The sequence below is a fragment of the Saimiri boliviensis genome, chromosome 12 (assembly GCF_048565385.1).
Source record: "Saimiri boliviensis isolate mSaiBol1 chromosome 12, mSaiBol1.pri, whole genome shotgun sequence".
In the NCBI taxonomy this organism is placed as follows: Eukaryota; Metazoa; Chordata; class Mammalia; order Primates; family Cebidae; genus Saimiri; species Saimiri boliviensis.
The window spans coordinates 35,641,945-35,666,439 of NC_133460.1; the positions used below are offsets into that span (position 1 = coordinate 35,641,945).

General features: G+C 44.9%; 1 protein-coding gene across 1 annotated transcript in view; it reads left to right on the forward strand.

Annotated features, from left to right (window-relative positions):
* Positions 1-784: 784 nt before the first annotated feature.
* The window catches only part of LOC101046937 (BOS complex subunit NOMO1), a 65,065-nt gene continuing 41,354 nt past the window's right edge, over positions 785-24,495 (forward strand). The window contains exons 1-9 of the mRNA XM_039477769.2: positions 785-1,074; positions 5,552-5,641; positions 8,684-8,729; positions 12,244-12,344; positions 14,195-14,301; positions 16,435-16,507; positions 20,230-20,382; positions 21,257-21,394; positions 21,720-21,809. Coding sequence (XP_039333703.1) covers positions 910-1,074; positions 5,552-5,641; positions 8,684-8,729; positions 12,244-12,344; positions 14,195-14,301; positions 16,435-16,507; positions 20,230-20,382; positions 21,257-21,394; positions 21,720-21,809 — 963 coding nt within the window. The 5' untranslated portion in view covers positions 785-909. The remainder of the gene's footprint in view (positions 1,075-5,551; positions 5,642-8,683; positions 8,730-12,243; positions 12,345-14,194; positions 14,302-16,434; positions 16,508-20,229; positions 20,383-21,256; positions 21,395-21,719; positions 21,810-24,495) is intronic.

Below are 24,495 nucleotides of genomic sequence, written 5' to 3' on the forward strand. Positions count from 1 at the left end.
AAAATTCACCAAGTTACACAAATTCCTAATGGTTTTTTCGTGTGTGTGTGTGCGCGTGTGTGTGTGTGTAGAGATGGGGTTTTGCCATGTTGCCCGGGCTGGTCTCGAACTCCTGGGCTCAAACGATCCCTCCAAGTGTTGAGATTACTGGCCTGAGCCATCGTTCCCGGCCCTAAAGGTTTTTTTGAGATTATATATTTTACCTGAGAAATACGTGGGTCAGAAAGATTTAAGAAAGTTGTTAGGCCGGGCGCGGTGGCTCAAGCCTGTAATCCCAGCACTTTGGGAGGCCAAGGCGGGTGGATCACGAGGTCGAGAGATCGAGACCATCCTGGTCAACATGGTGAAACCCCGTCTCTACTAAAAGTGCAAAAAAAATTAGCTGGGCATGGTGGCACGTGCCTGTAATCCCAGCTACTCAGGAGGCTGAGGCAGGAGAATTGCCTGAACCCAGGAGGCGGAGGTTGCGGTGAGCCGAGATCGCGCCATTGCACTCCAGCCTGGGTAACAAGAGTAAAACTCCGTCTCAAAAAAAAAAAAGAAACTTGTTAGATAATTCGACCAACAAAATCTCCCGTCCTTTCCAGTTGTGTCGGTGAGTTCTAAAGTCGAATTTACCGTTGGGGCTTCTCCCTGCAGGGGTGCACCTTGCGTTCCACCTGCCAGACGGTGCGCGGAGTCCTCCAGGCCTCCAGAGGGCACAGATGGTCTCGTTACCTTGCCGAGCATGCGCCGTATTTCTCTTTTCCGGGGCCGTGGGCTTGGGGTCGGAGCGCGCGTGCGCAGCGGCGGCGGCAGGGCGGAGCCTGGGCTGTCAGTCGGCCCAGGAGGAGGAAGGAACCTGGGGCGTGCGGTGTGAGGGGCGGGACCAGGCCACCGGCGGAGGGTCCCGCTGGGGGAGGTCGGGCCATGCTGGCGGGCCGGGACGCGGGGCCTCTGGGTCCCGTGGCGGTCACGGCCGCCGTGGTGCTGCTGCTGAGCGGCGTGGGGCCGGCGCACGGCTCGGAGGACATCGTGGTGGGCTGCGGGGGCTTCGTCAAGTCGGACGTGGAGATCAACTACTCGCTCATCGAGGTGAGCGCCCGCCCCTCGGCCCGGGCCCGACTGGCGGCCGACCGCGGGCGGGTGGTTCAGCCTTTCCGGGCCGCGCTGGCCTCGCCTCTGACACCCGGGCGGCGTGGAGTCCTTGGAGCCCTTCTCTCTTCCGAGGCTGTGCTGTCCGCGAGCCCCCCGCAGTCCCTCCCCCGTCGCGCTGGAGGGGAGGTTCTTATCGTGGGGTCGTCTGCGGGCTGAGAGGTGCCAGACCTCAGGTTCTTCAAAACCCAGACTCCAGAAACTCAAAACCCAGGCCCCAAATCCCTTGGAGCCCAGACCCCATTTCTTTGAACTTGGACCTCAGATCCCTTCGAATCAGACCCCCTGAAACTCAGATTTCCCCAAACCCATATGACAGAACTTGTAGACCACATGTCGTATCCCGCAAACTCCACAGCCCAGAAGTACCCGAAGTTCTAACCCACTGCTCCTCCAAATCCCCCGGCATGATTTTAAAGAGCATGGATTCCCATCCCGCTTTCTGACCTGGGGCCAGAAAGGTCTTTTTTTGTTTCTCCCGTTCCCCTCCACTTCTGAAAATGGAGAGTTGTCAGCTGCTCTGATTGCCTTAATGAGTAGTTAGTTACTGGAATTACCCTAGAGATTTTTGTAGAATTTTTTTAAAAATTAAGTTATAAAGTGCTGTTAAATGTTTATCAGCCCAGTGGGATTATGACCCAGAAAGCTTTTCATAAAGAGGAAGGGGATGGATGGAAGTAGGGACAGAAGGTCACTTCCAGGGTAGATGGGAGGAGACCAGAGTGAGGCCTGGGCCTCCTTTTTGGGAGGGGATTTATAGTGTAGCAGGACAAGGAAGAGGAAAAGAACAGGTGCCTTGGAGATAATTTCGGCGAAAACGAAGGAAGAGGCTGCGAAATGCCAAGGAGCGAGACTGGGGAATAAGACCCCAAAGATCGTCTGAAAGCACCTTTGAGCTGCCCCGGCGCTGGCCGTGAAGGGTGAACCACTGTGTTCTGCAAAGCGGATTGCTGAGGGTTGGGGGAGGGGGAGGGAGTCAGTTCCACACCGCACTACCTCTGCGCCCTGGCTTTGAGGTCTCAGTTTTTGTACCTATAGGATGGTGCTGGGAGAGAAACTGTGGAACTCAGCAGATATATTTCCTAAGCAAGCCGATCTGTGATCTTCAAGGCGCCCTCGTATGCTGCTTTTTTAGCCTGAAGAAGTCAGGCATTGAATGTATCTACCCACTGGCAGCAACTGGTCTCCTAGGATTTCCTGGGTACCTGTTTCTGGGTGCCGCCTCCTGCGTCTACTTCTCTGTGGGGACAGGGCATTTCAGACGATCAGGTGTGTTTCAGGTGGTATGGCCGTAGATGGCACAGGGCATTGGAGAAGCCGCCCAGGAAGGCTTCTTGCAGCATGTAGTTTCCCGGGGTTCTGGAAGGAAGGGAAAGACAGTTAGGCACCCCCCTCCCCATACTAATAGTGACCTTGAGATCAGCGAGCAGGTTTTGCGGCCCATTTTGAAGTGTTTTCCTTAAGCTCAAGGGCTGCCCGTCCAGATGGTTTGGGACACTCATTATTTTGTAATTCCGATTATGAAATCAGAATTTCATATTAGTCATCTTGATGTAGATGACATTGCCGTCCTGTGTCCTGATTGCACTTTACGGAAGACGTAGAAATAATCAAGATATTTCACAGTCGTTTCTCGATTGTGTTTTTTTGTGTTCCTGTGCAACTGCCTTCATTCCTCTCCAGCTTTCTTCCATCCTGGGCGTTTTTACATCATGTTCATTGAGTCAACAACGATTTATTAAGCGCCTGCGCATACTGAAGCCTTGTTCTCGGTGTAGATATAGCAGTGAGTGAACAAAACAGACACAACTCCCTACTCTCATGCGATTGACATTTTGTTCTTTAACAGGGACCTTACTGTTAAAAAAAAAATTATACTGGTTGCTAATACTTTAACAATCAGGAGGTTTCACATTAAAAACTAGGTTATTTCTCTGGAAAACCAGCTCATCTTTGGGCTGCAGCAGTTGGCTTGGATTACGTAGTGATCCGAAATTCCTTTAGGTGAATGCCCCTTGTTGCCTCCCTAACCCCTCTCAGCTGGTGAATTTTCAGTCTGTGCCTTATATGCATACCTCTGAATCTCTTTGTCACCTGTAACAAATTCACTGAGTACCTAGAGTAAGCAAGATGCTGTCTCAGGCACCGTGGAAAGTAAGTTGTGGTCACTGCCCATAGAGAACCTATGTATAGGCTGCACATAATTTCATGTGCGTCGTTTCCCACATGTTCATTCTATGAGTTAGTCACTTTATACATCTTCTTATATGGTAGGATTCGACTCTTTCCTTGCAGCTTGGGTATGGTCTGTTTCATGGTCACAGAGCATTAACATTTTAGAGGTGAGGCTTTTAGATTCATCAGACCCAACTGCTTCCTATTAACTGATGTCAGAACTGAGCCTCAGAGTGGTCGAGCTGCTTAGGTACATTTAGGAAATGTTCTTTGAGCCCAGTGTGTTCCCTGCCTGTTATGCTATGTTGCCTTTTTCTTTTTCTTCCTTTCTTTTTTTTTTTTTTTTTTGATATGGAGTCTTGCTCTGTTGCCAGGCTGGAGTGCAGTGGCATGACCTCCACTCACTGCAACCTCCACCTCTCGGATTCAAGTGATTCTCCTGCCTCAGCCTCCCCAGTAGCTGGGACTACAGGCATGTGTCACCACACCAGGCTAATTTTTGTATTTTTAGTAAGGATGGGATTTCACCATTTTGGCCAGACTAGTCTCGATTTCTTGACCTAGTGATCTGCCCGCCTCAGCCTCTCAAAGTGCTGGGATTACAGGCGTGAGCCACCGCGCCTGGCTTGATTCTGCTCTTTCACTGCAGCTTGGGTATGGTCTGTTTCATGATCACAGAGCATTAATATTTTAGAGGTGAGGCTTTTAGATTAATCAGACCCAACTGCTTCCTTTTAGACATAGAAACTCAGAGTGGTCGATCTGTGTAGGTACATTTAGGAAATTTTTCTTCAGCGTGTTCCCAGTGTGTTCCCTGCCTATTACACTGTGTTGCTTTTTTCCTCGGAGAGAGATATTAAATAGTAATACAAACCCTTTTTCTATTTTATTTTATTTTGTGACAGGGCCTCACGTTGTTGCTTAGGCTGGAGTGCGGTGGCACCATCATAGCTCACCAAAGCCTCTGACTCCTGGCATTGAGCAATCCTCCTGCCTCAGCCTCCCGAGTAGCGAGGACTACAGGCACATGCCATCATTCCTAGCCAAGTTTTTTTTCTAGTAGAGACGAGGTCTGGCTATGTTGCTCAGGCTGGTCTTGAACTCCTGGGCTGAAATGATTCTCCTCCTTTGGCCTCCCAGAGTGCTGGGATTACAGGCATAAGCCACCATGCCTGGCTGCCACAAACTGATTTTTCTTTGAATCCATATTCTGTAGCAGTTGCTTAATATGCGTTGATGTGAATCTGTACAACCACATGAAAGGGAGTGGCTCTCTGAATATGAGCCTGCTGGAGGCCACGCAACGCGTGGAAGACCCAGGCAGTATTTGGGCATCTTACTGGGGTAACACTTGGTGTCTGGTAATGTTTAGAATGTAAGAGTTTTAGAGAGTCCTTGAGGAGAAGACAGATAGTGTGTCTTTTTGTTCTCTTTTTGTTCTGAGAATGAAAGTAATGAGAAAATTTAAGTTTCTAGATGAACCTTGCTCCAAATATTTTAAATAATTTAGAGTTAGTAAGGCAGATCTCTGGTCTTCATTCCAGGTCTTTAGTTTAGAAACAGAGGTGGGCCTCAGGAATTTGCATTTTATTTTACTTTATTATTATTATTACTGAGACAAAGTCTTGCTCTGTCTCCCAGGCTGGAATGCAGTGGCACGGTCTTGGCTGACCGCAACCTCCGCCTCCTAGGTTTAAACAATTTTCCTGCCTCCCAGGTAGGTGGGACTGCAGCTGCCCGCCACCATGCCCAGCTAACTTCTTTTGTATTTTTAGTAGAGACAGGGTTTCACCATGTGTTCAGGCTGGTCCAAGTTCCTGATCTCAGGTGGTCCTCCCGCCTCAGCCTTCCGAAGTGCTGGGATTACAGAAGTGAGCAGCTGCTCCCTGTCAAGAATTTGCATTGTAATAGGCACCTTGCTAATGGCAGAATTTGCAGATTTGTTTTAGACACAGAAACTTACGGTGACCAACCTAGAGACAACCATATAAGTAACAAAAAAGCATTGAAAAATAAGGCTTTGGGATACCCTGTAGGTGATTTCTAATCTGAAAACCATTGAGTCACGTGATTTGGAAGAGACTTTGCTTATTTCCCCCTGTCCCCAGTAAAGCACAATGTTAAAAGCTGGCATATAATAGGTGCTCAGTGAATGCATATTGACAGAGTGCATTCAGGTGTAACGTGTGGTTATTTCTCAAAGGCAATATTATGATTTCTGTTTTCCCTCCTTCCTTTCTAGATAAAGTTGTACACCAAGCATGGGACTTTGAAATACCAGACGGACTGTGCCCCTAACAATGGTTACTTTATGATCCCTTTGTATGATAAGGTAAGAGGGGAGGGCACTTCCGTCTTTACTGCTTGTTACTTATGATGGGAAGTCTCTAGTGTGCCTCGCAAGGCTGCACTGATTATACCCTTTCCTACACTAGAAAATGCTCATCTGTTTTGTAAATTATTAGTGGAATATGGTAATCCTAGCCACATTCGGAGGTAGAGAACTCACAAACAGCCTTGATGAATCAAGTCTTTCTCTATGTCTTCAGGGCCATTTGGCAACATCTAGAGAGGTTTGTGGTTGTGATATCTGTGGCTGTGTGCTGCAGTTATCCCGTGAGTAGTACCCAGGCATGGAGCTAAATGTTCTACAGTGCTGCCCACGGCAGCCCAGATGTCAGTGGTGCCAGGGTTGAGAAACTCTGATTTCATACAACCCTTTACTAGCAAGCAGCTTAAAATATTGTTAAAAACTTGTACAGGTAATATATGAATTCATGAGCTTTGTGAAAAAAAGTCAAGATCTTTAGGAGTAGTTGAAATAAATTTGTACCCTTTTCCCTCCAGTTATACCTCCCTCTCTAGTGATAACCTCTGATAAAGTTTTTTTTGTTTCGTTTTTTTCTTTTGAAATGGAGTCTCACTCTGCTGCCCAGGCTGGAGTACTGTGGCATGATCTTGGCTCACTCCAACCTCCATCTCCCAGGTTCAAGCAAGTCTCCTTCATCAGCCTCCCAAGTAGCTAGGATTACAGGCGCATGCCACTATGCCCAGCTAAATTTTTGTATTTTTAATAGTGATGGAGTTTCACCGTGTTGGTCAGGCTGGTTTCGAACTCCTGACCTGAAGTGATCCACCCGCCTTGGCTTGCCAAAGTGCTGGGATTACAGGTGTGAGCCATTGTGTCCAGCCCTCTTATAAAGTTTCAATGTGCATCCTAACAGATTGCTTTCTATTTAGAGTTATTCAGATATCCATGGATACACATGCATATGCATATATGCAAATACATGCAAACATATGTACACATAGATATGTATTCACAACCACCTCTGCTTATATAATCCCATCCTCCTACGTATAAACCTTTTATTTGGAAATATAGATTCATAGGAAGTTGCAAAAATAGTCAATATATGTAGTTTTGATTTTGATTTTTAAAAAAAATACAAGTAGACTCAAACAATAGGATTTATTCTGCAGTTTAATTTTTTTCCCCCTGTGTTAATGCTTTCATTACCAGAGGGACATTGTTTTTTTCCCCTTGCATGCTTTCAACGTTAGTGTGAATAGATCTACTGCCTTTTTTTTTTTTTTTTGAGATGGAGTCCTACTCCATCACCCAGGCTGCTGGAGTGCTGTGGCGCAATCTTGGCTCACTGTGACTTCTGCCTCCCAGCTTTGAGTTGATTCTTCTGCCTCAGCCTTCTGAGTCGCTGGGATTACAGGTGCCCATCACCACGCCCAGCTAATTTTTTTGTGTGTTTTTAGTACAGATGGGTTTCATCATGTTGGCCAGGCTGGTTTCGAACTCTTGACCTCTGGTGATCCGCACGCCTCGGCCTCCCAAAGTGCTGGTATTACAGGAGTGAGCCACCATGCTCAGCCTACCTGCCTTCTTTTTAATCACTTCATAGTGTGTCAGAATCAAACCCAAACTGTAATTTATTTAAGTACTTCCCTCTTGATGGATATAGACCTTCCCCAGTTTTAAAATAGTAGTAATTATTATTACTAATAACATACCAGGAAATATTCTTGAACTTAACTCTTCATCCATAATGCATAGGATTGATTTCTAGGGGTGGGCTAGCTGAGTCTGTCCTGAAACCTATTTAATTAGTTTTTAACAGCATCAGTCTTAAGAAACCAAAAGGCTGGGTGTGGTGGCTCATGCCTGTAATCCTAGCACTTTGGGAGGCTGAGGCAGGCAGATTGCCTGAGCTCAGGAGCGCGAGACTAGCCTGTGCAACATGGTGAAACCCCGTCTCTACTAAAATGCAAAAAAATTAGCCAGATGTTGTGGTGCATGCCTGTAGTCCCAGCTACTTGGGAGGCTGAGGCTGGAGAATCTCTTGAACACAGGGGACGGAGGTTGCAGTGAGCTGAGATCGCACCACTTTACTCTACCCTGTGTGACCGAGCAAGATTCCATCTCAAAAAAAAGAAAAAAAGAAAAGAAACCAGGGTGATGAGTAAAATCTAGTTATATTTATTGAATTAATGAGTTAATGTATTGTTTAGAGACAGGATCTCCCTCTGCTGCCCATGCTGGAGTGCAGTGGCGTGATTATGATTCACTGCAGCGTTGACCTGGGCTCAAGTGATCTTCCTACCACCACCTCCTGGGTAGCCAAGAATATAGGTGCCTGCCACCACACCCAGCTAATTTTTTAAGAAAATTTTTTGTACAGATGGGGTCTTGCTGTGTTGCTCAGGCTGGTCTCAAACTCCTGGCCTCAAGCAATTCTCCTGCCTTGGCCTCCCACAGTGTTGGGATTATAGGTGTGAGGTACTGTGCCTGGTCAAATCCAGTTTTAAGAATTGACTCTAGTCCCTGAAGATACACTAACTTGTGCAGCGATAGGCATGTGAGGGCTTAATGGGAGATTCAATTAGTAGAATTAATAGTATGTTTAATATTAAAAGACAGTAAGTAGCTGAACCTAGTGTCTTGAGAACTCACAAGTGGGCTTCAACACTGTCTTCCGATTGTTTAGATCAGGCGTCCCAAACTTTTTACACAGGGGGCCAGTTCACTGTCCCTCAGACCGTTGGAGGGCCACCACATACTGTGCTCCTCTCACTGACCACCAATGAAAGAGGTGCCCCTTCCTGAAGTGCGGCAGGCGGCCGGATAAATGGCCTCAGGGGGCCGCATGCAGCCCGCGGGCCGTAGTTTGGGGACACCTGGTTTAGATGAAAACTTCTGGTGTTCAGCTTCAGCTTGTAGCATCTGAAGAAGAACAAGGGTTACTCTCTGAATTTCATTTCCGACGTAAAATTTTCAGATTAAATGGTAACACGAAACTAAATTAAACCAGAGTCACAGTTCTCATTTCTTGAAATTTCATTTTTTTTTTTTTCCTTTTAGGGGGATTTCATTCTGAAGATTGAGCCTCCCCTAGGGTGGAGTTTCGGTAAGTTAACTGAATCACTAGACATTCTTTGTAAGATTAAATTATGGCTGGGCATGGTGGCTCACATCTGTAACCCCAGCACTTTGGGAGGCTGAGGCAGGCAAATCACAAGGTCAGGAGTTCAAGACCAGCCTGGCAAACATGGTAAAACCATATCTCTACTAAAAATACAAAAGTCAGCCAGACATGGTGGTGCGCACCTGTAATCCCAGCTACTTGGGAAGTTGAGGCAGGAGAATTGCTTGAATCCGGGAGGTGGAGGTTACAGTGAGCCAAGATGGTGCCACTACTCCAACCTGGGTGAAAGAGCAAAACTCTGTCTCAAAAAAAAAATTATATGCCAAATATTAATTTACATTAGTAGGGTGCATACACTCTTAAAATATTAAGGATCATTTTCAGTCTGGAAGAGGGTTTGAATTCCTCCCCTCCCTGTCCCCATCACTCTGGTTTAGTTTGGATTTAATCTACCTTAAGGCTTTCTGTCACCTTTGAAAAATAGACATCTTTTCTTGTACCTTTCTGGAAACTCTGCCTTTGCAGTTTCACTCCTTACGTGGCAGCAGAACAGTATAGAAGCCAAGAGTGGGGACTTGGTTCCTGTCCCAGGATGGCTTCTTTTTTTAGCCTCCTCAGTTTTTTAATCTTTTATGTAATTAATTGCAACATTTAAACATTGTGAGATCTGTCATAAAAATCCAGATTTATGTTCCAAGAGATTACAATATCTGTCAGGCTTAAGGCTGACAGTTAAATAACAGTTAAGTAACAATCTTGGGCAAGTTACTTCCCCTGTGTCAGCCTGGCTCCTCACTCTTGAGCCTTGGTAGTTGTAGTCCTGGCCCCACAAGGTACTTGGAGGTTGAATAATCCAATAATGAGTGTTCAGAGTGGCTAGCACGTAATTAGCAAGCACTCAGTACTCAGAAACAGCTCTTCTGCATACTTCCCAACAAAAGCTCCAAACTTTCCTCATGTGACTGCCTTCAAGCATAGCTGGAGAGTTGTGAATGGGGTTGAGATCAGAAGAGAGGGTCTATTTTGATGTAGCATACGTTTTTGAAGAGGAGAGACTCTTGATGTTTCAGGAGAGCAGATGTGGGTGACCCCCAGTCCATAGTTTGGGAAGAGGAGTCAGGACCACCACTGTTGGTATCAGGCTTGCCTGTGTATTAGACAAGGAAGCATTTAGCACCTGCCATCACCAAGGCTAAAATGAAGCTCAGGCAGCTGACAGCTAATTTGGCTCTGTGAGAGCAGCTCTTTATATTAGTTTGTAGTCAGGGGTGGGGTGGGGGGGTGTGTCTGGCTGGTATGTTCCAGAAAGTTGGAGAGGAATGCAGTCCTGAGAGGAATGCTCATGGTCAAAGCAGAAATCTAGACTGGTGGCCTGCAGGAGTGTTGTATTTGCCACTCCACCCCACCCCCAAGTGATGCTGTTGGTAAGCTTTTTAATTGAGTTATGCTTTCACAAAAGTGCCCTGGATAAATTTTCACAAAGTGAACACACCCGTGTATCCACCACCCAGATGGTGGGATAGCACTTCACCAGCACCCCAGAAGTCCCTATCCTGGGTGCTCATTAGCCATCCTGCCCCACCCCACAGGTGACCACCACCCTGAGCCTCTAAAAATTAGAGATCCATTTGGTCTGTTTTGAACTTTATACAAATGTTTCTTCCTCTGAGCATTGTGAGCTTTCTCTGTATCATTTGCAGCTCTAGTTCATTCTCTTTGCTGTTCAGAATTCTGATGCGTAAATATAAAATGATTTATATTTTATGAACTATATTTTCTTTTTCTCTCTCTCTTTTTCTTTTGAGACTGCGGGAGTGCTGTGGCACAGTCTCGGCTCACTGCAACTTCTGCCCAGGTTCAAGTAATTTTTGGGCCTCAACCTCCTGAGTAGATGGGATTATACACCACCATACCTGGCTAATGTTTGTATTTTTGGTAGAGTTGGGGTTTCACTATGTTAACCAGGCTGGCATTGAACTCCAGACTTCAAGTAATCTGCCTGCCTCGGCCTCCCAAAGTGTTGGGGTTACAGGCATGAGCACCATGCTTGGCCTACATTGATATTTTATGTTTATATTTTATATCAGTGATTTCTTCTGTTGATGGCTGTTTGGGTTGCTTCCTGATTTTGGCCACTAAGAGTAGTGCTCCTGTGAACATTCTTGTATGTATTTTTTGATACACATGTGCCGACATTTGTGCTGAGTACATCTCAGGCATAAAGTTGCTGAGCCATAGAGTTGATACGTGCTCAGCTTAAGTATTTCCAAACATCCACAGTGGATATTCTGGTTTGTGTTCTACCAGCCGTGTATGAGGGTTTCCATTGCTCCACATCCTAGTCAACACTTGGTACGGTCAGTTTTTTTCATTTTAGACATTCTGGTGGGGGTGTCGTATCATCTCGCTGTGGTCTTGATTTACATTCCTCTGATGGCCGATGAAGTTGCACACTTTTTTGTATGTTTATTTCCCATGGGCTAGCTGTTTTTGTAAGATTTCTGTTCAAGTCTTTTGTGCATTTTTTTGTTAGAATCTTTGTGTGTGTGTGCGTGTACGTGCACATGTGAACATGTGTGTAATTCTTCATCGTACCTGAAAATCTCATCTCATGGTTTTCCTTTTTGTTCTCTACTTATTACTCCACATTCTTCCTAATGTTTTGAAAACTCAGCTTTAATCCCTATTATGATGAACTCTTCAGTTTTTAAAAAAATGGAGTTAATTGCTGATACTGAAAAGTCAAGAGATGGTATATAAAATCCAGATTTCCAGTTTTTTGGAGAAGTTGTAAGCTCTGGCAAAGCACAGCAGTGGTTGGCAGACTAGAGTGGCGGTTGCCCCCTTTCAGTTTACCATCATAATCCCCCAAGGGTGCTCCGCTCACTTTGAACCCACCAGGCTCCTGCGGCATTGGAGTTTGTGGTCCTGGTTTAACATGGCTGAGCTCATGTACGTGGTCAGGGAACAGATCCAGAGCCAGACTTTTAGGGTTGAATCGGAGCTCTGTCACTCAGAAGCTCTGTGATCTTGGGAGCTCCTTTAACCTTTCTGTGCCTCAATTTACCCCTCAATAAATTTCGGCTATTATTGCCTGCCTCTTCAGATAATTGTGAGGGTTAAATGCACTCACCTTAGTGCCTGGTCTGTGATGAGCATTCAGTAAATAAAATTACTTGGTGCTCACTGAATTTCCACTGGCACCCTGAGATGTAACTTGGCTGAAAGGCTGTTGTAAAATTATTTTATACTCTAAACATGAGTTCTCTCTGGGGCAGAAAACTAGGTGGCTGGGGGATAGGGGTGAGAGGGAGACTTTCCCCAGCATACCTTTTTGTTCCTTTGGATTTGGAAACACACGAGTGTATTAAGTGTTGACAAATAAAATGAAAACTGAACAATAAAATATGTTCTACTTAGACAGGTTCACTATATCCCAAAACTAAGCTTGCCTCTGTGTCTTGTGCCCCTGTTTCCTCCCCGGCTTCATCCTCAGAGCCGACGACCGTGGAGCTCCGTGTGGATGGAGTCAGTGACATCTGCACAAAGGGTGGGGACATCAACTTTGTCTTCACTGGCTTCTCTGTGAACGGCAAGGTTTGTCTTTGGAACTTGATTATTTTTCCTGTTCACTCTATAATGTATACTAAATCGTTTCTTTAAAAAATATAGGATATCTTAACCTGGGGACTTTGATCCCACAGGGGATAAGTGGCAGGAGAGCCTGTGAGCCCTGCACTCCATCCTGTGTAGAATGCAGCAGGTGTGCTTAGGAGTCAGATTGAGGTTGCTGGTCATTCCCTCTGCTCCCAGGGCATAGGATGTTAGTGTTTATTTCTTTTATTTTGTGACAGGGTCTTGCTCTGTTGCCCAGGCTAGAGTGCAGTGGTGCAGTCTTGACTCACTGCAGCCTCTACCTCCCAGGTTTAAGTGATTCTCCTGCCTAAGTCTACTGAGTAGCTGGGATTGCAGGTGCATGCCACCACGTTCAGCTATTTTTTGTATTTTCAGTAGAGATGGCTTTTGCTGTGTTGGTCAGGCTGGTCTCGAACTCCTGATCTCAGGTGATCTGCCCGCCTTGGCCTCCCAAAGTGCTGGGATTCCAGGTGTGAGCCATGCACCCGGCAGCTATTAAAGTTTATTCCAGGGATGGCCTTTTACAGGGATGCAGAGTTGGAAGAATGTACTCCCTAAGCCTCGTGGCGTCTTACTCTCCCTCTGGGTGAACTAAAGTCAGCTTCTTCTTGAGATGGTGTGCACCTGCTTCTGCCACTCACCTGGGAGGATTCCCAGCATTTAAATTCTGCTATATTTTTTTTCACTGCCGTGGTGGTGTGAATTTAGAGTGCTAATGAGTGTTTGCCTCAGCTCTCCTAGATTCAGATTCTCAGGGGAGAGTTGCTTTTCCTCCACCCGTCCTGTGCCTGAGATTGAGATGTGCTTTTTTCCTTCCTGCCCTTTTCTTCATGACGCGCTGATTTCTCCTTTACGTTTGTGTTGAGGGCGAGGCCCGTCCGTCCCAGCTGTATGTGTGAGTTTCTTGTTCCACACAGGATGGAGTGCAGGGTTCGCAGGCTCTCTTGCCCTTTATCTGTGGGTCCCCTGTGGGATCAAAGTCCCCGGGATAAAATATCCTGCATTTTTTAAAGAAAGAAGAGATGAAGGAGATGGGGATCTTGGGTATTTCTTTCTTTCTCAGTGATTTGCAAAATAATGGCGATCCTTTTTTTTTTTTTTTTTTGAGTCTCATGCTGTAGCCCAAGCTGGAGTGCCGTGGTGTAGTCTCTTTCACTGCAGCCTCCATCTCCTGGGTTCGAGCGATTCTCCTGCCTCAGCCTCCCCAGCAGCTGGGATTACAGGCATGTGCCACCACGCCCAGCTAATTTTTGTATTTTATTTATATTTACTTATTTTTTTTTGAGATGGAGTCTCCCTCTGTGGCCCAGGCTGGAGTGCAGTGATGTGATCTCAGCTCACTGCAACCTCTGCCTTCTATGTTCAAGTGATTCTCCTGTCTCAGCCTCCTGAGTAGCTGGGATTACAGGCATGCACCATGATACCTAGCTAATTTCTCTATTTTTAGTAGAGACAGGGTTTCCCCATGTTGGCCAAGCTGGTCCCAAACTCCTGACCTCAGGTGATCTGCTCACCTTGGCCTCCCAAAGTGCTGGGACTACAGGTGTGAACCACTACACCTGGCCAGGCCAATAATGGTGAATCTTTAGCTGACGATGTCTTAGATTCATTGAAATGGCGTCTTATTTTACCTTACTGTTCGGTCTACTGCCTCATCCCCAGGAAACATATTCATGATTTATATCATCTTTTCAATGGGATTGTTGACCCAAGGAAGGTTCCTGGCTCCACCTGGGGGTTGTAAGCAGTTGCCAGTGCTTTGAGAGGAGGGTCCTTTGCTGGGTGGGGCCTAACCTTCTTCTCCATGGCAGGTCCTCAGCAAAGGGCAGCCCCTGGGTCCTGCGGGAGTTCAGGTGTCTCTGAGAAACACTGGGACTGAAGCAAAGATCCAGTCGACAGTTACACAGCCCGGCGGAAAGTGAGTAGCATCCTGTCTCCCAATCTTGCCTTAGAGCCGGGCTGTGATGGGGTCACAGAGCTGGGTTTGGGGATTTGGATTCAGGGAATCCTGGGTTCAGATCCTGATTCAGCCTCTTAACCTTGGGTGAGTTCCTGCCCCTCAGAGCATTGAGTTCCCCATGTGTGAAATGGAAGCCATTTGACCCTTCTTTCCTAGCATTGATGGGATGACTAAATATGAGTTAATACAAGCCAGATACATTGGCTTGTGGCTATAATTCCAGCACTTTGGGAGGTCAGGGTGGGAGGATCACTTGAGTTCAGGAGTTCGAGACCAGCCTGGACAACACAGGGAGACTGAATCTCTACAAGTAATTTAAAAAATTATATGAAGCAGAGTCCCATAGAGGAAGAAAATTACCTGGGCATGGTGGCATGCTCCTCTGGTCCCAGCTACTCAGGAGGCTGAGGCAGGAGGATTACTTGACCCTGGAAGGTTGAGGCTGCAGTGAGCCATGGTCATGTACCACTACACTCCAGCCTCAGCAGCAGAGTAAGACGCTGTCTCAGACAGAAAAAAGACAAACATAACGTACCTGCTGCAGTGCCTGGGGCTTAGTGGGTCTTTATTTAACAGCTCAGCCTGGCTCCAGAGCCCACTAGCCTGGGCTTGAATCCCAGTTCCCCCATTTGCTGGCTCTTTGACCTGGGGCAGGTTCCTTAACCTTTCTGTGCCTCTGTTTCCTCTTTGGTAAATGAAGATAATTGTGGAACATACCTCGTTACTGGAAAGATGAAATTAATACTACTTCAAACTGCCTGGCATGTTAGCTCCAATAGGTTAGCTCAGTTAGGATTAGAAAAAATCATTATCATTATTATCTGAAAAGTGTTTTGTAGTTGGAAGTGATGATTAACTGACCCTGCTGAGTCAAATGTAAAGCATTTATTTAATGGATATATGTAGTCGTAAATGTCAACAGATGTGCCAAGATTAATAGCAGAATAGTTCAAACTGATAATTTTGAAAGCGATCAAATCGTTACTAACTCTGTCAATATCCAAACTGACTAAATTGCAAAGTAGCAGTTTATAATGAGTCTGTCAGTAAGTCATTCAATTTTAAAGTTATTGTTGAAACTCTTTTTCATTTTTGAAATAACGTTTACTTCTCCTTGATTAGTGCCTCTCCAGTCCTGGTCTGTAGCAGGAATATGGATCTATAATTTTTTTCTAGGCTCGTGGTTTGGTGTTGACCTTACTAGAAAACAATAGCCTTCTGATTCCATTTCATCTGTACTCACTGAAACAATGATAGTGACTTGTAGCACTGGGCTATTATGAAAATGAAATAGAAACTCAGTCTTATCAAGACTTGGTAGTAACGGGATTTCCAAGCCCTATCCAGTTATTACAGGCAACAGTTGATGTAATAAAATACTGCAGAAGAAGAAATCAAACGCTTTTTATAGTTTATTTCACTGGAATTAGCCTTTTAATTTTCAGTTGCCTTACACATTTAAAGGGATAAACATGTTAGTCTGTCTGTGGCTAGTAGAGTCATTTTCATCAGCTGCTGGTTTCTCATCTCAGTTGCTTTGTGTAAAAACCCAGACTAGCTTATCTATTTCTGTAAAGGCTCTTTTGTGGGATTCAAAGTTTGTCATGGTTTACCCCGCCATGTGTCATTAGCATCATCTTGTGTTAGTGTCCCCCTCCCCCTCAGCCTGTGCATCCATTCTGTTCTTTTCACCCCACTTCTTCCTTCCCACATGTTCCTTTGGACACTTCTGTTCCCTTCTCCTTGTCAGTTTGTGCCTGTCACTTCTGTCAAACCCAGTCAGATGTTGTGTGACTGATCCCTGCTGTGCTACAAGGGCTGGTTTTGCGCCAGAGATCCTTGAGTTTAAGGGAGACCTAAGCGCTTCTCCTTCCTATCATCACATGGAACACCCCTCCTGGTACACAGTAAGGGCTCTTTGATGCAGATTTGTACAGTGAAGGATTGAATTTCATTCATGCTCATTTAACCAGCTAATGGCAAGTTGGTGATAATTCCATCATTGTTTTCTTGTGCTGCCAATGTTAATCATAAAATTAGAAATACTCAGGTTGTTTGGAGAAAATTAAATGGTTATTTTGTATTTCTTAGGTTTGCGTTTTTTAAAGTTCTGCCTGGAGATTATGAAATCCTTGCAACTCATCCGACCTGGGCATTGAAAGAGGTGAGTGTGACGGCCACGTCTGTAGCCATGCCAGTAATATGCTGGCTTGGGGATAAAGGTAGGGGTTTTCAGTTTAGGTTTTGAAAAGAATTGATGGTTTTTCCAGGAGTAGATGAAGAAACATTGGTGCTGTTGATGAGTTTGGTGGTTATTTATAAGGTGTAACTCCTCACTGTGGCAGATGTTGCTTGTGTTGGTTTCAGTTTTAGGTGACAATGTTGTCTTCCTGCTGTGAAATAGATCTGTTTTATTAACCGTAGCTATTTTAAACTAAATCAACAACAGAAGGCCCTGATGAGATTTATTTGTTGTTCTTTTTTCTGCCTGAAACAGAAATCTGTAAATATACTAAACATTCTAGTAACTGTGGTACGTGTGCTCAAGAAGAATGTATAAGAATGTTTATCGGCAGGGTGAGGTGGCTGACGCCTGTAATCCCAGTACTTTGGGAGGGCGAGGCAGGTGGATCACCTGAGGTCGGGAGTTCGAGACTGGCCTCACCAACATAGAGAAATCCAGTCTACTAAAATTACAAAATTAGGCAGGTGTGCTGGCACATGCCTGTAATCCCAGCTACTCGGGAGGTTGAGGCAGGAGAATTGCTTGAACCTGGGAGGCAGAGGTTGTGGTAAGCCTAGATCGCACCACTGCACTCCACCCTGGGCAACAAAACATTTATTGCAGCTTTTTAATAGCAAAATATTGTAAACAACCTAAATGTCTTTTAAGAGAAGAAAGGATATGGTTTCGTCATACAATAGGCTGCTGTATGTCAGCAATAATGAATAAACCAGAGCTGCATATATCAATGTAACTACATTTTAAAACAGAGTTGAAAGAAATATGATTTAAATACTTGTGGTAACTTTATTTATGGATACAGTCTAGTTTTTTTTTTTTTTTTTTTTTTGTGATTGAGTCTCGTTCTCTCGCTCAGGCTGGAGTGCAGTGGTGCGATCTTGGCTCATTGCAACCTCAGCCTCCTGGGTCCAAGCTATTCTCCGGCTTCACCCTCCTGAGCCAGCTGCATTACAGGTGTGCATCACTATATCCAGCTAATTATTTTATTTTTCGGATGGACGGGGTTTTGCCATGTTGGCCAGACTGATCTCGAATTCCGGACCTCAAATGATCCACCACCCTCAGGCTCTCAAAGTAGTGGGATTACAGGGCGCCTGGCCCGGACAGACACGTTTTTTTTTGTTTGTTTGTTTGTTTTCCCAACAGGGTCTTGTTCTGTTTCCCAGGCTAGAATATAGCATTGGCATATTCATGGCTCATTGCAGCCTCCAGTTCTTGGCCTTATGCGATCCTTCCACCATGGCCTCCCGAGGAGCTGGGACTACAGGCATGTGTCACTGCACCTGGCTAAGGATACAGTCTTTTTTGTTTTTTTACACAGAGTCTTGTCACCCAGGCTGGAGTATAATGGCATGATCTTGGTTCATTGTAACCTCCACCTCCAAGGTTCAAGTGATTCTCCTGCCTCAGCCTCCTGAGTAGCTGGAATTACAGGCAATTGCCACCATGCCTGGCTAATTTTTTTATGTTTAGTAGAGATGGGGGAGGATACAGTTTTCATAGAAAAATTATGAAGACGTGCATGGGAATAGCAAACACTGTTCAAAATGATACTGACTTCTAGAGAAAGAGGGAGGAAGGGGATTTGAGGGTACGCCAGCATCTTTAATTGTATTTCTACTTTTTAAATTTCTTTAGCTGGTTAGAAGTTATGTAAGTGTTCTTTAGTATATTTTCTTTTTGTGTGACTGAGTAGTTTATAGTCAAAGATCAAAAAAGGATGAAGATCAAAATAGTGTGAAAGACTAAATTAAAATAAGTCTTAAGGAACATCTTGACATATTAGCTTCTGTGTTGGTACTGAAACTGTGTCTCATTTTTGCTAAAGAATCATTGGAATCAGTATTTCAGCTTTTATTCTGTAGGTTTTATTTATTTATTTTTTTACTCTGTGGGTTTTATGCATTTATAATTGTTGATAGTTTCACACCTAGATGTCTCTTCATACTATTTATGATTTTTGGTTTTGAGGATTTTTCTCTTCTGGAGCAACATTTAAAAATACTTTATTCGAGGCTTGGCGTGGTGGCTCACGCCTGTGATCCCAACACTTTGGGAGGCCAAGGTTGGTGGATCCCTTGAGGTCAGGAGTTTGAGACAAGCCTGGCCAACATGGTGAAACTCTGTCTCTACTAAAAATACAAAAATTATCTGGGCATGGTGACATGTGCCTGTAATCCAATCTACTTGGGAGGCTGAGACAGAAGAATCTCTTGAGCCTGGGAGGTGGAAGTTGCAGTGAGCCAAGACTGTGCCACTGCACTCCAGATTTGGCAGCAGAGCGAGACTCTGTCTCAAAAAAAAAAAAAAAATTTTTTTTTTAATTCGAAATGAAAGGGTTTACACATTTATAAATAGAAGAGATTTTAAGGTTTACATTGTATGCTACTTAGAAGAATCTGAGTTTATTAATATGAAATTGGGATTTTAAAGTAAAGCATGTTGTTAGAAGTGAGGATTATGTTTATCTTCCTGGGGGGTTAGTGACCGGAAGCAAGTGTGAGGAGCATTTCTGCGGTGCTGGTGCTATTCTGTTGGGTGACCGGTGCCCAGTTTTTGACAAGCCCTGTGCTGTATGCTTAGAATACGTGCAGTCTTCTCTATGTAAATTGTACTTTAACGAAAATGTTTAAAAACATGCACATATTGTGAAAAGAAGAACTTAACACAAATTAAACAGTTTAATTGAGCACAGAACAATTTGTCAGTTAGGCAGCCTCCTGAGCCAGAATAGGTTTACAGCGACTGTGGGCACCGTTGCTGATTGGAAAGGGTTTATGGACAGAAAAAAGAAAGTGACGGACAGAAAGTGGAAGTGAGGGACAGAAACAGTTGGACTGGTTACAGCTGGGCGTTTTTCTTACACACAGTTTGAGCAGTTTGCTGCCTGTGAGTAGTTGAAGGATGGCTGTTGGAATTGGCTGAGACTTGGCACTGTACACAGAAACCTTTAGGCCAAACTTAAAACATGTAAGGAGGCAGCTTTAGGCCAATCTTCGGTTAACACTATCATTACGTGTAGAAAAAAGCAAAATATGCTCTTTAAAAAAGTTGGAACATAGGACTATAAAGCAGCAGAAACAAAGTTAGAAATTTGGGAAGATGGAAAAGTATACAAGTAAAAATACCGCCTTATAGACAAAATCATTATTTACATTTTGTCACATTTCCTTTCGCTTCATTTTGGGCATTAAAAAATAAAGATTGGCCGGGTATGGTGGCTCACGCCTGTAATCCCAGCACATTGGGAGCCTGAGGCGAGTGGATCACCTGAGATTGGGAGTTTGAGATCAACCTGGCCAACACAGTGAAACCCTATCTCTACTAAAAGTACACCGGATGCGGTGGCGGGTGTTTGTAATCCCTGCTACTTGGGAAGCTGAGGCAGGAGAAGCGCTGGAACCCAGAAGGCAGAGGTTGCAGTGAGCCAAGGTTGTGCCATTGCACTCAAGCCTGGGTGACAGAGCTAGACTTTGTCTCCAAAAAAAAAAAAAAAAAAAAAAAAGGTGATTATACTGAATAAGCAATTTTATAGATTACATTTCCCAGCTAATAGTTTAGATTCATCATGTCCTCATCTTGTTAGACACTTGGCAAGTGTTTACTTTCTTTTTTCAAGTTAAAATATTTTTCTGTTACAGGCAAGCACCACAGTGCGTGTAACCAACTCAAATGCCAATGCGGCCAGTCCCCTCATAGTTGCTGGCTACAATGTGTCTGGCTCTGTCCGAAGTGATGGGGAGCCCATGAAAGGGGTGAAGTTTCTTCTCTTTTCTTCTTTAGTAACTAAAGAGGTAAGCAAAGAAAAGAACAAAAGAAACGGTATGAAGGGTAGGTGGGGGGTTACGGACCAGAACGTACCAGTTAAAAAATGCAGATTTTACCACTTAAGAATATCATGTGTCTCAGGGCGAGGGTGGTGGCTCACTCCTGTAATCCCAGCACTTTGGGAGGCTGAGGTAGGTGGATCACTTGAGGTCAGGAATTTGAGACCAGCCTGGACAACATGGTGAAACCCCATCTCTACTAAAAATACAAAAAAAAAAAAATTAGCTGGGCTTGTTGGCACATGCCTATAGTCACAGCTGCGAGGGAGGCTGAGACAATAGAATCGCTTAAACTCAGAAGGTGGAGGTTGCAGTGAGCTGATATCACACCACTGTACTCCAGCCTGGGTGAAAGAGTGAGACTGTGTTTCAAAAAAAAAAAAAAAGATTTCAAGAATACCATGTGTCTCTGTTGACTCTTAAAACATTGCACATCTACACTGGGAGGCAGTGGTATGTGATAGAAAGTACACAGGCTTTGAAATCAGACGTGGGTTCAAACAAATTCCAGGTCTAAACAAATGTACCTTCCTAGCTGTGTGACCCCTGGCCGGTCACCATTACCCTCCTGAGCCTCCATTTTCTTATTTGGAGAATGGCGACCCATCATAAGGAAGGACAGTCATGTCTTTTTTTCCCCAACAAGACTCTGCCAGTTTTTAACTTTACGACTTGAAGGCCAAGATTTTTGTTCCTTTTACCTATATTACTATGTCTTAGATTTCAGAAATACACATATTGACATGAAACTTAGAAAAACTTTCCTATGATGTGGCTAATTGATGGTAATTAGAACATGTAAATGGAAAAAGAAGTCTTGTCTTTTGTTTCCCTGGCATAGGATGTCCTGGGCTGCAGTGTCTCACCAGTGCCTGGGTTCCAGCCCCAAGATGAGAGTCTGGTATATTTGTGCTACACTGTCTCCAGAGAAGACGGCTCCTTCTCCTTCTATTCCTTGCCAAGTGGGGGCTACACTGTGGTGAGTGAAGCAGATTTCTGTTCTGTTGATGTCTGGGACTCTCATGGCAAAGGAAGAGCCAATGCTGTTTGGGTGTTAAAGGAGCAGATGGTTGGCCTGCAGTTCTCTGAACACGCTGTTAAGCAGTAACTTAAGATGAGACGTTCACTCCTTAGGAGTAGGTACAAAAAGGGCTGGGCTTCTTTTCAAATCTGCGACAGTTATGATTAATGTTTCTCTTGGCCTGTCTTGAACCCTTGTCATCTGTGGGCTGCTGGATTGATTATTAATATTGATGATTGATCATGTTAGTGGTTCTGAGTAATTAACAGACTCTTCCTTCCAGATTCCATTCTATCGGGGGGAGAGAATTACCTTTGATGTCGCGCCTTCCAGACTCGACTTTACAGTGGAGCATGACAGCCTGAAAATCGAAGTAAGGCTTTCCTGTCTTCTGGAGGGACAGGTGTTTGAGTTCCCATCACTAGGCACAGGTGTTGCAGACATGTTTTTTTAAAAAAATCAATTGTTTTATCTGGAAGGGCTGTGGGAAAAAGTGCAATCTGGTATTCTTACGCGTCATGTCCTTATGGTAGAGATCTGGATTCCTAGTTAAATCTACTCATTCAGTGAAATATATTTATTGAATTCCAGTGATATACATTTCAGGCATCATTCCAGGACTGGGGATATGGCAGTGACCAAAGAGGCAAAAATGCTTGCCCATGTGGATCTCATTCTTTTTTTTTTTTGAGACAGGGTCTCACTGTGTGGCTCAGGCTGGAGTGGAGTGGTACGATCTTAGCTCACTGCAGTGTCTGCCTCCAGGGCTCAAGTGATCCTCTTACCTTAGCCTCTTGAGTAGCTGGGACCACAGGCACGTGCCACCATGCCCACCTAATTTTTGTATTTTTTGTAGAGATGTTGCCCATGCTGTTCTGTAGTTCCTGGATTCAAGTGATCTGCCTGCCTCGGCTTCCCAAAGTTGGAATTACAGGCATGAACCACTGTGCCTGGCTAGAGCTCATGTTCCAATGACAGGAAGGGTCAATACATGTATAGATGAATAAGTAAGAAGGTACAGTAGAAGGTGATAAGTGTTCTCTAGAAAAATAAAGGAAGAAAGGAGATCATACAGTTTCAGGGTGGAGACAGGGTTTGCGGTTGTACATAGGGTGTTTTTGGGAAGTCCTCGAGCCCTCCCTGTGAAGGTGACATTTGAGTAATGACCTGAAGGAAAGAACGAGTGAACCATACTTCACTCCTGTAGGAAGAGTGTGTGTGACTGAGGGAATGTCATGTGCAAAGATCCTGCGGCAGGAGTGTGCTGAAGGGTTTGGGGCACCCCCAGGAGGCCAGGCGGCTGGAGTAGAGGGAATGAGCAAGGGACAAGGAGGTGGAGAGCGGGCCAGGGAGGTGACGGGGCAGATTGTGCAGGGCCTGGTGGGCCACTCTGCCTATAACTGGGTGAGAATTGGTGCCACTGGAAGGTTCCTAGCAGGAGTGGTGTGATGCTTCCGGCTTCTGTGTTGAGGAGAGTTTGCAGGGTGTCAGGGTGGAAGTGGGGGACTGTTTGGGATGCCATGGCTGTCAACCGGATGAGAACTGGCAGAGCTCGGACCATGGTGCTGGGAATGAGCAGGGTGATAGGTGGCTCGGTAAACTCCCTCGACCCTCACATAGATGGTAAATGTATTTTTCATCTCACTTTTGTCTCCTTTAATTACGGGAGTAGAAAATGGTTACTGTAGAAAATTGCCTAGCTAGAGCAAATTCCAAAAGAAAATAACAGCCTCTCCTAAGTGGACCACCCAATGTTAGAGTTATTGAAAAAATTATATTTTAATCGTTTTCTTTTAATAATACATTTGAAAGTACTGTGTTAAAATAGCTTAAACTGGCAGGAGTGGGCTTTTGGGTCATATGCACAGTGGGGTGCCGACTCTGCTTTTTAAGATTCAGTAGAGTGTTTGACTGTTCTGTGGTACACTGGAGGGGGAAGAGAAGGGTGAGAAGATGAAGCCTTTGCTTTGCTTCACACAGCATGCAGAGAAGGATGGGGCCAGGTGAGCAGACAGAGATATTCCCAGATCACAGCCAGATACAAATTTTGAAAATGATGAATGGTGTTTCAAGAAATGGGGCCCTGTAAGTTCCCTGAGGTCAGGAACCGCGAGTGTCTTATTCTTTACTGTTTTCCTACCATGTGTTTTAGTGCCTGGCATGTAGTAGGTGCGCAGTTAAAATACACGTTGAGTACATATGTGAATTAATAAGTAGGTAATGGATGGAATGAAACATATCTTTTTGGAAAGATCAAGAAGGGCTACCTGTCATGTGAGACCATCACTAAGAAACCATTTGCTGAAAAAAAGAAAAAAAAAAAAAGCTCCCCGCCTAAAAAGGAAGTCATTTAATTTCTTAAAGCTTCATCTCAAATGCTGTTGCACATGTGCGTGCACACATTGATTCAGGAGTCAGTTATTGGTGCCTGCTGTGTACCAGATGACTAAGACAGAAAAGATCCCTGTCTTCCTGAGGTGCCATGCTAGTGGGAGGGAGACAACTAAGAAATCAAACAGGGACATTTGAGATACTGTAAGTTTGATGAAGATACTAAAAGAGGTTAGCTGCGGTGACCTTGAGGATGCGTGGATCAGGGCTGGAACTCATTGACTGCAGAGAAAGCACAGGTGTGCTGCTTACAGGCAAGTGGGGCACAGATGCAGACACGTGGAGCCTGGGAGCATGTGAGAGTCAGTGATGGGGGTGGAGGAGGGTGGTCTAGGTGGATTTCTTGCTTTCTTTTTTCTTTTTTTTCTTTTTTTTTTTTTTTTTAGACACAGTCTCACTGTGTCGCACAGGCTGGTATAATCTTGGCGTATTGCAATCTCTGCCTGACAAGTTCAAGTGATATTCCTGCCTCAGCCTCCCCAGTAACTGGGATTACTGGTGCCTGCCACCACGCCTGGCTAGTTTTTGTGTTTTTAGCAGAGACACATTTCATCATGTTGGCCAGGCTGGTCTTAAACTCCTGACCTCAAGTGATCCACCTGCCTCGGCCTCCCAAAGTTCTGTGATTGTAGGCGTGAGCCACTGTGCCCGGCCTGAGTGGATTTCAT